Below are 16,167 nucleotides of genomic sequence, written 5' to 3'. Positions count from 1 at the left end.
CCTAATATTTGTTCTGATATGCAAATATCCATGTTATATTTTAACATACATCTAATGGCTATAAAATTTCATGATGTTTATTTTCAAAGATTTTCCTGAATCTTAAGAAAAAAGCAATGAATAACAACTTACCACTTGTGAAGAGAAGTATTCTAGGATCCTGAGAAAAAGGGGAAAAAAAATTGACTAAAAGATATAACATTGATGATATAAAATTCTACAAGAAATTGGTTGGGCATAAGATCTATGTATTCTGCCAATTGAAATAAGATTCAAGTTTCATAATGATTTCATGAGGCTAAAAGAGATTATAACAAGTACAAATCCAACTCAGAGAAGTCTATCCATGTAAGAAAAGAAGAGCACTATATGTAAAGTCAGAGGGTGTAATGGCTAATTAAAAGCTAGTGTCAGTGGCTTGAAGCCCACCCTTTGACCAAATTGAAACTCAGGTATTTTTGGCTATAATGTAGAAACATTAATACCACAATTACCAAATTGCACCTACAATGTGTCAAGGCAGTGGGAATCAAAAGTGATAAAATACATAGGAGGAGCCATACGCTGCAAATTCAGTGCAAAGAATACTAATTGAGAACCTATGTTTCAAATATTGTGAAAAATAGCGATGATAAATAGAGGTTCCTATTACTCAGAAATATAAAATATTAATATTGTTAGTGTTTTATTTAAACTGTATCTCTCGTGGTGTGATTGACCTTAGTCAAATGATTCTCTACCTTCTGGAAACTTAAATTTACCCCCAGTAAATCTGTGCATTTATTTTTCATCCTAATGGTGCTTAACAATGCTCAACTTTTTAATTTCTTTCCTTATACCTCCATTGAGTTTGAGATCAGGCCAGATATATACAAAGTAAAAAGTCACTTATATGATACAATTTCAGGGGCCTTGCATAAGAACCACTTGCTTAGGAATAGCTCTTCATCTGGTATAGGTCAAATGACTGCTATATCTGGCTAAAGGATAATGTAGAATAATAACCTTGCATATAAACAACCACTAAAAATAAAAGACAAGCTGAACAAAGTGGAATAAATAACTATGGAAACTCAAAGGTGTAACAATTATTACTGTCATGGAACAAAGATAGAATGTATGAGTAAAAGACTGTTTCACAGATGACAAGATAAGACAGATTCAACTAGGCCATCAAGAAAGTGCCACCATCACAAGTTGGAAGATGGGTCATTGAAGATCTGGAGGAGACAGACTAAAAGCACAAAGGAATAATAAGGTGAATGGCACAAACCCATCTTATTCAAAGACAATTCACAGAAGACTATATCTATTATGCCCACAATGTGTGTCTAGTTTTTCATCTTTATTTAGCACATTGCCAGAGAGGGAGAAAAAACAAAAAGAGAAAGGAAGAAAGAAAATAAAGAAAGGGGGAAATAAAATAATTAGTTACCTTTTTCACTCATCAGATTGATATTTTTTAAACTGAGACAGAGAAATAAGCATTCTGATAAACTTAACAGAAGTGTGTCAATTGGTGAAACCTTTTAGAAAGGAAATTTAACAAAGTCCATTAAAACTAAAAATGAGCATAACATTGAAACCAAAATTCTACTGCTATGAATTTGTCTAGCAGTAGTATACAAAAAAATTCATTTATTGGTGTATGGGTCATAACAATACTAGAAATTAACCTATATATCTGTGAATAAGGAAAAGGCTAAAAATAAATTATAGCCTATTAATATAATTGGAATAAGATTTATTTATACTTTCTGATACAGCAAACCACAATACCTATATTTATGGAAACAAGTAAATAAGAAATCATTATCATTAAATAGCACTTAAAATATCTCAAGAGGAAACAAAATTATTAACTGACTATTTTTGGAGGAAAAGCTTTGACTTTTCACATACTTGGGAGTTTTAAACTATTTTATACTGAGCATCTATCCCTCTGAAAATAAATTTAATGACTAATAGTATTGAAATATTAAGCAAAAGCATATTACATTAAAATAATATAAGCACTTTAGTTACTGAAGACATGAACTATAAAACAAAAGACAGAAGTAAAGAAGGGAAAATTTAAAAAAGGAAACTGCAGATGAGGATGAAGGCCTGGGTACAAGTAGCAGTAAGTGGGGCAGTGGTGGCTCTGGGCAAGCGAAGATGCTGGGCTGGCCAGGGCTTCCTAACGCTGGGTACGTGCTACAGTCACCTGGTGAGCGCTTTAAGAACAACAGGCCTGACCCTAATCCAAATCAATTAAATCATATCGGTGTTTTAAAAAATACTAGTATTCAGAACATTATGCTAAGTGAAACAAGCCAGTCAGAGAAAGACAAATACCCTGTGATGTCACTCATATGTGGAATGTACTGAACAAACTGAACTAGCTAGCAAAATAGAGGTACACTCAGAGAGAGAGAGCAGGCTGACAGCTGTGGGCGGAGAGTGTTGGGGGTGGAAGAATTGAGCAAAAACATTTTAAGAAGGACTCATGGGCGCGTACAACAGTGTGGTGATTGTCGGGAGTAGAGGGGTGGGTGGGTGGAAGTGGAAGAGGGTCTAAGAGGGATAAATGGTAATGGAAAAAAATACAATACAAAAATTAAGCAAAAATGTTTAAAAATTAAAATTAAATTTAAAAATAATAAATAAAAAATAAAAACACTAGTATAGTCAAAGGATTTATCCAATGTTGCTTGCTATTTGGGTTTTGTAATTTGTTTCTGTCTGTTGTTACTTTTTTGTTTTTCAGGGGGGAGGAAAAACGCATAAGCAGTATTAATCTAGATAAGAGTGGTGATGTGTGGAGGAGAAAATGGAGTGAGAGAAGATGAGAAATAGTCTTATTAAGTAACTACCAGACTTAGCAGAACAGGGTAAGGTTCTGATCAAATGGCAAACAGAGCAATTGGGTTTTAATGCAGTCTTGTCATGAAGCAAGGGCAGCTTGAGGACAGGATGAAAGCATTGAGCGACAGAGACCTAACCAGGTTTGTGCGTATGCTGTTCCCTGGGCTCTGGCCCGGCACCTCACACACATGATTGCATTTCATGGGCAGCTACATGGAGAAGACCACCCTTAAGTCAGATATTGTCTGCTACAAAATTCAGCTCAAGTTCACCTATTCTGAGGATTTAAAAAAAAAAATGAATGAACTATTAAAACTCAACAATATTTTTTAAGTCAAATAAAATGATTATCCAGGGTCCTCAATTGTCAACCTGCACTTCTGCCCTGTTTCCCCCAAACACAGTATCTGAGTTATTCCTGGATTTTGACCCTGGAATGGTACCGTTGACAGGCTCCACTGTATGGATGGAATTAGACAAAAGCTGTTGGGAGGCAGAAGGCAAGTCTGAGTGGCACCCTTCTGAACACAGCAGAATATAAAAAGTAGACACTCTCCAAACTCCTGTTTTCAGCAGGAGAGACTGAAATAGTAATTACCTATATTTCCAATTGAAAAGGAATAAAACTCAACTTGACAACCGCACTTAAGAGCACTCAAAAGAGGCAGCAAGGTACAAATTTTCTGTGAAAAGCACAGACCCTCATTAGTCATCTCACAACTAGTGAAAGAAAAATGAGGAGACAGAGACCACCCACCTCATCTCGGTATGATGCTGCATTCAGTTCAATGAAATCCTCTCTGTAGTTCACTGAGAAATTGAGGGCGTTCACCAGATGCGCAGCCACGTGCACACCTACAGAATCACACAAAGTGCAAGTCAGTGGGGTTTTCAGATATGTTCTATGAAGAGGGGTCAGTTCCTCTCTCTAAGTAAACACAGGGTTGACAGCTACATGGGCAATAAAATATTAAATTTAAAAGGGGAGTTTTAAAGATACAAACTGTCTCGATTATAGATGGTCGAAGTATTTAAAGTCATGTAAAGAAACTGAATTTTCAAAGGCTGGAATAAAATAACCCTAATAAGTCAAGATTAGAAAAAAAATACACATGTGTGCACACACATGCACTTACAAAAGCAAATAATATAATAATATGGGCATTTACTTATTTATTAAAGTAGCTCCTGGATATTTTAGATGTTCCATACCTTTCGCCTCTCCCATAACTCCAAACCTGTTACATATCTTGTATACTTCACTGCCACTCAACCTAAAATATAGGCTCACTGAAAGGCTTTTAACTAGAGAAAACTTTTCACAGTCTACAAACCTAAATCATAATGTCCGAACCCAATAGCAAAAGTGTTGGTAACCACTTCATGTGACCAACATTCAAAAAAATAATAAATGCCATTTAATTATCTATCTACTGCTCAACTGATTCAGAGTTCATACAAAATGTAAAAGTATTAGAAAAGTACTAAAGAATTGAAGACAAATTCATTTTGGCATGTCAGGGAAAAAAGAAAATTATCTTGAGGTTGGAGAAGGAAGGAGCAAATGACCTTGTAATTGAACTATAATGTCCTCCTCCTTTTCCAGCCTTTCCTTGTAGGTGAAATGTGGTTTGAATCAACAGCATATTATAATGTACTTGAAAGAACAGTAGATAATTAGTTGGGAACCTGTTTTCTTGCCTTGTATCGCTTGCCTGTCAACAACACCTCAAGTTATTTCTCTATAAAATGACAAAAATAAGAAACCTAATGAGATAAGTGAACCAAAATGCTTAGCAAATCATTAATTTGCACAAATACATGGAGGTAGTGATTCAAAAGAAGACATGGCTTAGAAACTAGAAAACTCTACAATCCCCTCAAAGCTAGCATATGAGATACAGACAGGCCAAGAGTTCTGAATTACTCACAAAGACAAATCAAAGTGAGACAGAACTAGAATTCTAAATAACCTAAAAATCATTTAAAGGGTTCATAAGTTCCTGCCAGTGATCAAGTTAGAGGAAGGAAAAGACTCTCATAAAAAGTAAACAGGAAACTAGGTTTCAAAGAAATAAAACAGGATATTTAGGAGACTCAGCTTTGGCACAGGTATAAAACATTATTTAAGCAAAACTGTGTCCTCTAGCTTCGTCACTTCAGAAATCAATAGAAAAAAATGTTTATTTAAAATTAAAGTTTATATATTAACTACATACTTTATGGCTCAAAGTGTAAAGGTTTCCTTAGTGGAATTGCCATTCTTTCTGAATTCTCCTGAATAAAAGTCCTAGATGCATGCTTAAGGGGTACATTCACCTTCTTTAAAAATCTTTTAAGGTCAAAAGAATCCAGGGATTCTAATTTTAGTCATCAGGGAGAAAGCTTTGCCAGGCAGACCCTTTGTATCAATTTTCTCATTTAATTCTCACAATAAAATAATGAGGTAGGTAAACTCATACCTATTTTATAGATAAGAAAACTAAGGTTAGAAAGGTAACTTAGCTAAGGTCAGACCACTAGCCAATAGCAGAGTGCAGACCTCTAAAAAACATGCTCACTCATGGCAGTACCCTAACACTGTTAGTCTCTTGGCTGTTCTCCACCTGAACTACAATATTTGGATGCAAATACAGCTTAGAACAACTCAAGTTATGAATGCCAACATTTCATGATCCTCCTCCATTTCTGACCTTTCACCTTTCCTAGCTCTAATCCATCCTAACTCTTGGCCCTTGTCTCTTCCTGGACTCTTCCTCATCCCCAGACTCGAGCTGCAGCAGAGTTCTAGTCCTATCCCTGAGCCTCTCTCCATCTCTCACCTCCATCGGTGGGAACTACCAATGGGAAGAGAGATGCTCAGGAATAAAACAGTAAAGAAATACTTGACAATTTCTAAAAAGCTGAAGGTTTAATGATTTCTTTGTAGTAGCTGTATTAAAACACGCATGATTCATAATGGCCTTATATAAATATCCAGACCAAATGCCCTACAAATAATCAGATAAAAATGTCTGGGGCTATGCCACTGAGATAATTAATCTGAGACTGCAAATTATAATAACAAATTCTACCCTAAGAACTTCATATGCATGTCACACAGTAAGGCAGAAGGGTGAATGGGGATAAAGCCTTCACAATCCACCTCCAGAGTCCATATACTTAATCAATATATTTATTACTTTGTTCTAAATTTTTTTAAGTATTATATAAATAGGACAAAAATTTATTTTAAACTCTATTTCTTTTTTATTAAATTTATTGGGGTGACATTACTTAATAAAATCATATAGGTTTCAAGTGTACAATTCTATGATACATGATCTGTATATTGCATTGTGCGCAATATAATTCTTAAAAACCGAAATATTCTCACTTTATATTTTAACTTGGAATTGAGCAGGATAAATTTCCACAAATTTCTGAAATATGTCCTCCTCTAGCCAAGTATTCAATGTTATTATCAAAGAAACATTTATCAAATAAAATTTCAAGTGGTATCATATTCAGTAAATCTACATTTTGCATTCTAATTTTAATGCATTTAAATTCTTATCGTATTATTACTTTTAGAGATTAAAAACTTTTAGTCTGTTTCTTCCAATTTTTTAAATGAAATTATTTACTTTTAAGAAATACCATTACCAGCATGGAAACCAATGTTTTATAAGACATCTATTTTCTGTAGCACCACTGGACAACTCTTTAAAAAACATGAAAGAAGAGATTAAGCTATATAAGAAAATCACAAGTTGGTGGCAATAAATAATTTACAGAATGATAAAAATACCATTTATAAAATGTGTTATTATAACATACTACTTCGCATCTTTTGGTTTTCTCACCTGAGAAAATACAGATGGTAACACCACAGGTTATATGGAATGTTCTGCTTTTATCCAACAATCTTCTGGTTCTCCTGCTTGAAACCTAAATAAAAATCACTTAATATTGTAAAAATGATACAGTAAATAAGATATATGTACAAAGTTTTCCCTACAGCATTGTTTATAATATTAATGTTTTAGAAATATGGCAGAAGCCTATCAATTAAAAATTAATGAGATGAATTATATCTAAGCAATGGTACACTCAAACCATTATACAGAATGTGAGAAGACTTATTGATATGGAAAAATGTGCAAGATATATAGTTAGGCAAAAAAGTTATAAAACAAAACCTATACTGTTTAAATTATATGTTAACATATCCATAGGCATTTATCCCAAATTGTAATTAGCAGTTGCTCTGAAAGAGTAATATTAGAGGAAACTTTCACTAATTACTTCACATATTTCTGGTATGTTTGAATTTCACTATATATATATATATATATATATATATATGGTTTATTTTTGTAGTCAGAAGAATAAGGTATTTTCTAATAAAGCAATTTCATTTATGGTTTTAAATGCCTGCTTGATCTTAAGAAAAATAAAATGTCAAGCATTTTTGAATACTTATGTTTCACACGAGGGGAAAATCCTTTAAGACTTATTAAATAGTGGGAGACTTAAATGGGCACTTTTCTTTTCCTGCCATTTATCTTTTCTTTCTTCACATCAAGCCAATGGCCAGCCACTGGGATCAAAACCTAGCATTTTAAAATGGTAGGCAACCAAAAATTATTTCTACAAATTACTGCATTAAAGGTAAAGAGTTTCCAAATATAATTACATGAAAAGGCTGAGAAGTTTCACTGTAGTAATTCCAGTCATATAAACTTCACAGGACATCAAAGTGACCTCACATTAACGACTCCTTTTAAAATATCAGCATCTATTGAATAATGTCTTACTATCTTAGTGAAGAAAGGAATAACCACACGCATACTTCACACACACACACACACACACACACACACAGATATTTGAAGACAAAAGAATTTCAGTTGAATTTTAACTTTCAAAGTGCTTTTGTTATCCTAAATCCTTCATTTTACAACACTAAGTAACCACACATGCCATCACTACTTAATCAAGACATCTTTTCTAAGCCTACCTGGCTCAAAACAGGTTATGTGCTTTAAGAGATAAATTGCCACCAACACTAGCACTCAATCTATGTATTGCTCAGTAGCCACAGGGCTTGAGTTTGCTCACCTGGATTTAATTAAATGACACATGGTACAGTGAAGAGAGTCCAGAGCTGGGACTGACCTTAGCTCTAACATTCACTAGTTCCTCAACTTACTTAACTCTCTAGGCCTCAGGTTCTTCATCTGCAATACCTGACTGCAGAATCACTGAAGATTCACAATTACATATGTGAAGTGCTTAGCACAGTGCTTGATACCACTATTAATAGCTTTTTCTATTATCCTCTGCCTCTAATGTTATCTAAAATAGCTCAGTGATCATCTTGAAAGGTGACATGGTCTTTACTGTCATCTTTGCAGCAATCACTCCAGCAGAAAGTCAGGCAATGAAAACAATATAGAACTAACATGCCAGTTACACTTGATTTCTATGCTGCAATCTGTGACTAGAATTTTATTTTTCTTACCGTCCGGGATCCTCGAAGGTAAGCCAGGAGTGTCCGGCACATGGGTAAAAGGATAAGGCTGCAGTTGAGGTTAAGAACAGATGCAGAGGCTCTGCTTAGACACAATCCTAGCTGAACAAATAAGGCAAGGGTCAAAACACAGAAACAGACAAAAGTAAGCTGCAAACATGCTGCAGACCTCAAACTGATCCTCCGTTAAGGATCGTGGTAAATGCCAACTCCTTCAAGAGTCCTGAATACCCTTCCACTTTCCTCTCACCAAAAACATTTAAAAGAAATTGGTCTCTTTCTCTTCTGCACTGTCATAAAAGCCAGTCGCCTCTCATTTCTACTGCTGTTACAATAACCTGAGAACATCCTTCCAGCACAAGGTCAATTTCTTGTTCTGTCCCACCACGCTGTTCTGGGTATCAAGAGCCCTAGAGAGCCTCAGTATATTATTCTTCACATCCACACTGGTGCAGTGTTGAGTCCTTTGTTTGTCAATAAGGCACTGAGAATTTCAAACAAAACTTTTTATTTATATTCTATTTAATTTTTTAAAAAATTTAATTACAGTTGACATTCTCTCTCTAGAAAATTCTGAGCCTCCACACAGCCCCCTTCCACACCAGCACCTGCCTTTAAGCTCTTCCCCTTACTAACTCTACCCATTTCTCAGGCTTAAACACAACTCTATATAGAGTTTGAACCTGACCCAAAATTAGAAGAGGTCCCAGATCAGCTCTGCCTCATACAAAGTTAATCAAAACCACATTGTACAACGTATTTTTCAAAAAAAAACAGCCCCCTTTGACAATGATGCAATACTTTTTGGCAATTAATTTTAATCGAACCCTTGCTAGATTGTCATCTGCTGTTGTCTGGCACTACCCACATACTTTATATGAATAGTTATCACATGAAAACAAGAGACGGGTCATGTTTATATACTTTTCCTGAAATAAACATAAAACTACTATTTTAAGGATATTGGCTAAGAAATATGTGTAAGTCAGATGCTTTACTTATCAGAAAATGGTTCATGCCCCTGAGATTTCCAACTTAACTTTTGGCAAAATAGCAACTCTGTTACACATTATTTATTGTCAACATATGAAATATTGTCCCTGAAGGGGACACAAGGTAATAAGTCATGTCAGGAAAGCAATAATTTCTGTTGACTTGTCTAAAAAGTAATTAATATTTCCAGTTTTAGGCCATGTCTACACTATCAGTTCAATACCTTAGGGAGACAGTTCATTGCATATACCAGTAACTGGACAAATAGAATAATCCTCTCTGAACTACTTAAAAAATGTTAACTATAATTCTCTCACCTCAATCAGCAAAATTATTATCCTTTGACAGTGACAGGTTTTTGTTGTTTAGACTTTCAGAAAAATAAAATAATTTTTCTCTCTTTATCTGGCATCTGTATATAAGAAAATTTTGGCTCAAAGGATTTTAGATGTTATTTTTACCTGCAATTTTAATGCATCAAGATTATAATTCATTTAAAATATATCAGCTAAAATGTATCTTATTTAAATTTAGGACTTAAGAGATACAAGTAAGTTACCCAAATTTCCTTTGTGGTTTGATGTTTAAAGAAAATTCTCATACTTCATTTTATAACTATTTTTATGTGTTTGGAAGTGTTTCATTGTTGTGTTTACATTAAACCACACAGTAATTTAATTCAAAGTGGCTTTAAGTGTCCCCTTGGGAGAGATGGGGTTTATTTTGGCATTCCACTTCTTCCTTTAGATGCTGCAAAGTGTCACCGGAAATTTTACCAAGAACTCATTTCCACATGTATGTTTGTTCTGAAAAATACTTAGTTCTTTAAACTAGGATGAAAACTTTTTATTAGATTTTCAGAGTACAAATTCCCTCATTCAGAAATCCTGGAGAAAGTGAGGAAAATGGAGACAGTAAAGAGGCACAATCTTCTACTTACTTACATGGGTAACACTCTACAGACAAGAGCATTTGCTTTATTTGGTCACTATTCATTCATGGCCTCCTTAAGAATAAGCTGCCTCAAACATTCACTAAAAAGAAATGACTGCCTTAAGTTATGTGCCCTGGCCACTCTGTGTGAATAACTTGTTTCACGATCTCTAGGGACCTTCACCTGCTAGTCCAGTTTTTGAATTTCATTCAGGTTTGTTGTCACTAGATGGCAGTGCTACTTTCATGCTTAAAATCCCACTTGTCAAGGTTTCTAAAACGTAATTGAGACTTCCATATGCAATTTTTTAAACTGTAAATATATTTTAGGCAGATATTAATAAAACATAGCTTAGTCCTTGCTATAGACAGAATGTCCCCTTCAAATTCATACGTTGAAACCTAACATGATGGTATTTGGAAGTAGAGGCTTTGGGAGGTGATGAGCATGTTATGATTTGAGCCCCTTATAAGAGGAAGAAGAAACAGAGCTCTGCCTTTTCTCCATGTGAGAATACAGCAAGGAGAGGGCTGACTGCAAACCAGGAAAAGGGCCCTCACCCAAATTTTGAATTTCCCAATCTCTAGAACCATGAAAAATTGTTTGTTGTGTAAGCCAGTCAGTCTGTGCTATTCTGCTATACAGCAGCCCAAACCAAGAGAGACCTATAGAAAATAATGAGAAAATATGCCACTTGAAGCAAATTATAAAAGAACATACTATCTAGGTATATCAAGTAGATGGTTAATTTCCAAAAATCTCAAACACATGGTGACTTATTTCGAATCTGTCACTTCATAACTATGAATCTTGATCTTGTTAACCATCCTCATCTTTACAGTTGAGAAGGATAAAATGTCCTTATCTGTAATATTAATATATTTAGCTCTTAGGACTTTTGTGAAAAACCAGTCTTTAAAAATGCAAGCAATACATAAAATTGACTTACAGCCTTAGGGTCACTTAGGGTCCCTTCTCTAAATGTTCTCTTCTGTGCTTCACAATAAGTGTTCCACTTACATTACACATTCAACACACTTATTGTGATATGCACATATTGCAAGGCACCAGGAGTTCAACAGTTAACTAAAAACAGAAAATGACTTTTGCTTTAGGATGCTTATATTTCAGTAGGGGAAGCAGATGTTGAATCAAATAGTTACATAATCAAATGTAAATTGTAATGGTGATCAATGCTGTGAACAAGATTTAGAGTATGAGCATATGTAACATGGCATGAGATCTCAATAGGAAGCTTTGAAACACTTCCTTGCTTACATTAAAAGTGAACTGAGGCCTGAGAAGTGACAGCAGGCATTATCTAGGAATGAGAAGGCCATCCATGTGCGAAAAAAAGAAAAGAGATCCAGACAACAGTATAGTGATTACTAGAGGGAAAGGCTGTTGGGGGAAGATAGTAGATAATATAGCCAGATAAATGGTGATGGAAGACACTTGACTTGGGGTAGTGAACACACAATACAGTACAAAGATGATGTGTTATAGAATTGTACACCTGAATGTAACACAAATAAATGCAATTTAAAAAAAGATTGATTGAAATAATAAAAGTGAGATACTTGTAAAAAGGACAACTTCTGACCAAGATGAAGGCATAGACAGACATGCTGCATCACCCTCCACAACTAAGAAGGAATACAACTGCCTCAAAACTAGAAACAACCAGAAGTCCCAGAAAATCAAACTGCATGGAAGTCCAGCAAACAAAGATATAAAGAAGAAACACTCATCCAGACAGGTAGGAGGGGCAGGGCTGGGGTGGAGAGGATGCGGTATGGTGGTGGCAGCAGCAGCTGCAGCAGGCCAGCAGAAAGCACAGCCGCATGTTTTAAAAAGTCAGGAGGGACAACTGGGGAGCATTCCAAGCTCCTCACCAGACCTAGCAGCTCACAGTCCCAGCTCCAGGGAAAATCAAGCCTCATTGCTTCCGACTTTGCAGACCAGTGGGCATTGGGGTGGAGGCAGGAATTGCCAGTCTCAGCAGAGTCCACTTGTTTAAAGGGGCCCCATGGTCCTAGAACATCCGCAGACCCACCCACTCTGGGAACAACGGCCAGGGCAACAGCTAGAGGGGCGCCAGTCTGGTGCAGAAGTGGAAGAGGCACCTGAAAAAGGGGTGAGTGCTGAGCAAGCGGCATTGTTCCCTCTCGGACCCCTCCCCCACATACAGCGCCACAGGTCGCCCTATACTGACAAATTCCTAAGGCTCCGCCCCATACAATGTAACAGGAGCAACAGCTTTACCTGAGACATAGAAGCAAACAAACACAGGAGCCTGTCAGAATGAGGAGACAGAGAAATATGGCCCAAAAGGGGGAACAGATCAAAGTTTCAGTGGGAGAACTAAGAGACAAGGAGATAGCCAACCTAACAGATGAGGAGATAGACAACCTAACAGATGCAGAAATCAAAACACTGGTGATAAAGATGCTTACAGGCTTGACAGATATGCTTAAGTATGGCAAACACATAAAACAAGTGAAGGCTATGCTAAGTGAAATGAAGGAAATGAAGGAAAATCCACACAAAACAAATGGTGAAGGGAAGGAAACCGGGGTTCAAATCAATGACTTGAACATAAGGAAGAAAAAAACAGTCAATCAGTGCAGAATAAGGAAGCAAGAATTTAAAAATTTTCCCAAATTTTTTGAAGGAGATGGGCATACACGTCCGGGAAGCACAGAGAGTCCCAGGCAAGCTGGACCCAGAGGGGACCACACTAGGATGCATCATGATTGAGATGCCAAAGGTGGAAGATAAAAACAGAGTCCTGGGGGCAGCAAGAGAGAAGTGGAGAGTTGCCTACAGGGGGGTGCCTATAGGACTATCAGTTAATTTTTCAGAGGATACTTTGCAGGCAGGAAGGGACTGGCAAGCAGTATTCAATGTAATCAAAGGCAACCTGCAACCGGATTACTCTATCCAGCAAAGCTATCATTTGGAATGGAAGGGCAGATGAAGTGCTTCCCAGACAAGGTAAAGCTAAAGAAGTTTATCATCACCAAGCCATTATTATATGATATGTCAAAGGGACATAAGAAAAAGAAGATCAAAATTATGAACACTAAAATGACAACAAACTCACAACTATCAACAACTGAATCTAAAAAATAAAAACAAAATCTAACTAAGTAAACCAGAATAGGAACAGAATCAGGTATGGGGATCATTTGGAGGGTTATCAGCTGAGAGGGGGGGCGGGGGAGAAATGCGGATATGGTGCAGGGATTAAGAAGCATAATGGGTTGGTACAAAATAGACAGAGGGAAGTTAAGAATAATATAGGAAAGGGTGAAGGCAAAGAACTTATATGCACAACCCATGCACATGAACTATGGGGGGTGGGATTGCTGGAGGGAAGCAAGTACTGGGCAGAGGGGAGAAAAGGGGAAAAAAATTGGAACTACTGTAACAACCTAATCAATAAAATATACTTTAAAAATGTGAATTACTTATGCCATTGAATTAGGTATAGGCAAGAAACAGTAAAAACAAAAAACAAAAAAATAACACACCATGAGTACTGATGTGCGGCAAATGGGAGCATGGTGTAATGTATAAGAAATTACTAGTAACCCAATGTGGTTGGATTGGAAATGGAGGGTGATAACAACAGAAAATTGGAGAGAAGCAGGTTGGACTTTGTAGGTCATATTAAGAATGTGTGCCTTTATCCTAAAATGAATGCAGAGTGATTGTGTTTTAAGCAGGGAAGTGGAATGAGGACATTAGTATCTGGTAATGATTACTCTGAATCAAGTGTGAAGAATAAACTGAAAGTAATTTTGGCAATTATGTTACTTTGTGTAGTTAATCATCACAAAAGTGAAGTTTTGTTTGAGACAAGGACTACATTTTATGGTAATTATATCTGAGTCCTTTATAAAAAAAAAAAGGATTCAATTTTGAGTAAATATATTGCTAAATTTATTTTGCTAAATAATTCACTAAAACATACTTGTAAAACTGGAAAATAAAAACAGCTCCATATCCCCCCATTCACCTGGTCTACCCACAACCCTGACCATAGATTGAATTTTCCCAGAGACAGTAGCTTATTCCACTGTCAAAACTTCCATTTTACTTTCTTACATTTAGATGAAATCTGTGTCTCTATAAGTTTCACCCACTAGGCTACTCTGGATATTCCTAAGGCAGACATTCAACTACTGAATATAAAAGTAGAATGATTTGCTACCAATTTTGTTTCCTTCATGCTAAACACAATTAGGTGCCTATAAAATTCCTGATATAATTTTCATGTCATCTCAGCGACCTTTCCCAATTCACCAGAATTCACCACATGTTCTGTATAGACTAATTGTAGAGAGCAGCCATCCTTCATTCTACCCTTTCTGAAGATCATCATTTCTCTCACTAAGCCATGACCTGCTTCTTCCATCTGTGTTACATTGTGGGGTAATTATGTCACATAGTGGCTCATCCTGGGTTTACAACATATAGATTTTCTCATATGAAATGCTATTGTGCTATAATCCCCTTGATCCTTTAGGAAAAAAAATGGAGGTGTGAGAGAGCAGGTACACAAACTCAAGAACTTACTGGCTTTAGCCCATTATATTATATCAAGTGTGAATCCTGTATTCTGATGTTTTCCCTTATTAATTTGCCTCTGCTGAAAATTTTACATTCACGTTTTCTACATCTTTATCCAAGTTCTTGACAAAGCTATTAAAATGTAACAAAATCCTGTTGAAATAGTTTACTCTAGAGAGAATTCACAAACTACCTTTTCTGGTAAATTAACTTTTAAATAAACATTTTTCTTTCAACTGAGAATTTTCTCAACAATTTTGGGGAAATATAATAACATTCTATATGTAAGAATCTATATATAACTATTGTTCAAAGAGATTTTAAAAGGCCACATTAGTATTAATAGTATGCTTTAATAATTGGACATTTTTCTAGCTACTTCTTAGTGAGTCAACAATTAAGTCATTTCTAGGGAAAAACAAGAATAAAAATTACCATAAAGGTTTATAAAATATTTTTTTATATTCTGATTTGGTATTTTGTGTTTGTCTAAAATTACATAAATTTGTACTCATTAAGGTCAATTTTTTAGATTCTTTTCCAAGAAAATGTTTAATCAAACCAAATGAAGCCTACACAATACCTAATTCTTACAAGATTTATAATCACAGAACTGTAGCTCTTTCATGAAGCCTTATAAGTCACCAGTTCATCAACTTCTTTTTGCCTCAACTTACACCACAGTTCATAAAGAAGCAAGGACTAGAATCCAGGTCTCCCTCCATGCTCTCTGTCATTTCCCTAACAGCCCTTCATTCCCCAGAACAGACATGAGAATTCGGGCACCTTGTCTAGGGTTCTTTCTAAACCATAACCCTCTTACTCTTTCAATTTTTATACTTGTATCCAACCGGCAGCTTTCCTTGTCATTTTGAGTAAATCTTTACCCAGGATTTCCCTAATCTGATTGCACATTGAAATCACTTGACAGACTATTTAAAAATAAACATATGGTTCTGACTGGTGTGGCTCAGTGGGTTGGACATTATCTTGCAAACCGAAAAGTTGTGGGTTCAATTCCCAATCAGGGCACATGCCTGGGTGGCAGGCCAGGTCCCCAGTTTCGAGAGGCAACCGATCAATGATTCTCTCACACACTGATGTTTCTTTCCCTCTCTTTCTCCCTCCTCCCGTCCCTTTTCTATTAAAACAAATAAAAATTTTAATAAAAAATAAATAATTAAAATATAAATATATGTCTGCTGTACTTCCTGAAATTCTGATTCCTGAGATATGGAGCAAAGCCCTTAAGAGGTACAACCGGGCTTGAAAATCACTGCTTTGGAATATACTTTGAAGT

The 16,167-nt window shown here is 35.8% G+C and overlaps 1 protein-coding gene across 1 annotated transcript in view; it reads right to left on the bottom strand.

Moving 5' to 3' along the window:
- Positions 1 to 16,167, bottom strand: part of NOX4 (NADPH oxidase 4) — a 166,667-nt gene that overhangs the window by 119,039 nt on the left and 31,461 nt on the right. Inside the window, exons 3-6 of the mRNA XM_090267800.1 lie at positions 8,354 to 8,464; positions 6,693 to 6,777; positions 3,605 to 3,702; positions 133 to 160 (exon numbers count right to left, since the gene is read on the bottom strand). Coding sequence (XP_090123926.1) covers positions 133 to 160; positions 3,605 to 3,702; positions 6,693 to 6,777; positions 8,354 to 8,464 — 322 coding nt within the window. The remainder of the gene's footprint in view (positions 1 to 132; positions 161 to 3,604; positions 3,703 to 6,692; positions 6,778 to 8,353; positions 8,465 to 16,167) is intronic.

Source organism: Furipterus horrens, unplaced genomic scaffold (assembly GCF_987537825.1).
Source record: "Furipterus horrens unplaced genomic scaffold, mFurHor1.1.pri manual_scaffold_2, whole genome shotgun sequence".
NCBI classification, from domain to species: domain Eukaryota; kingdom Metazoa; phylum Chordata; class Mammalia; order Chiroptera; family Furipteridae; genus Furipterus; species Furipterus horrens.
The sequence above is the reverse complement of the archived record's forward strand: the minus strand, read 5'-3'. Positions and strand labels throughout refer to the sequence as shown.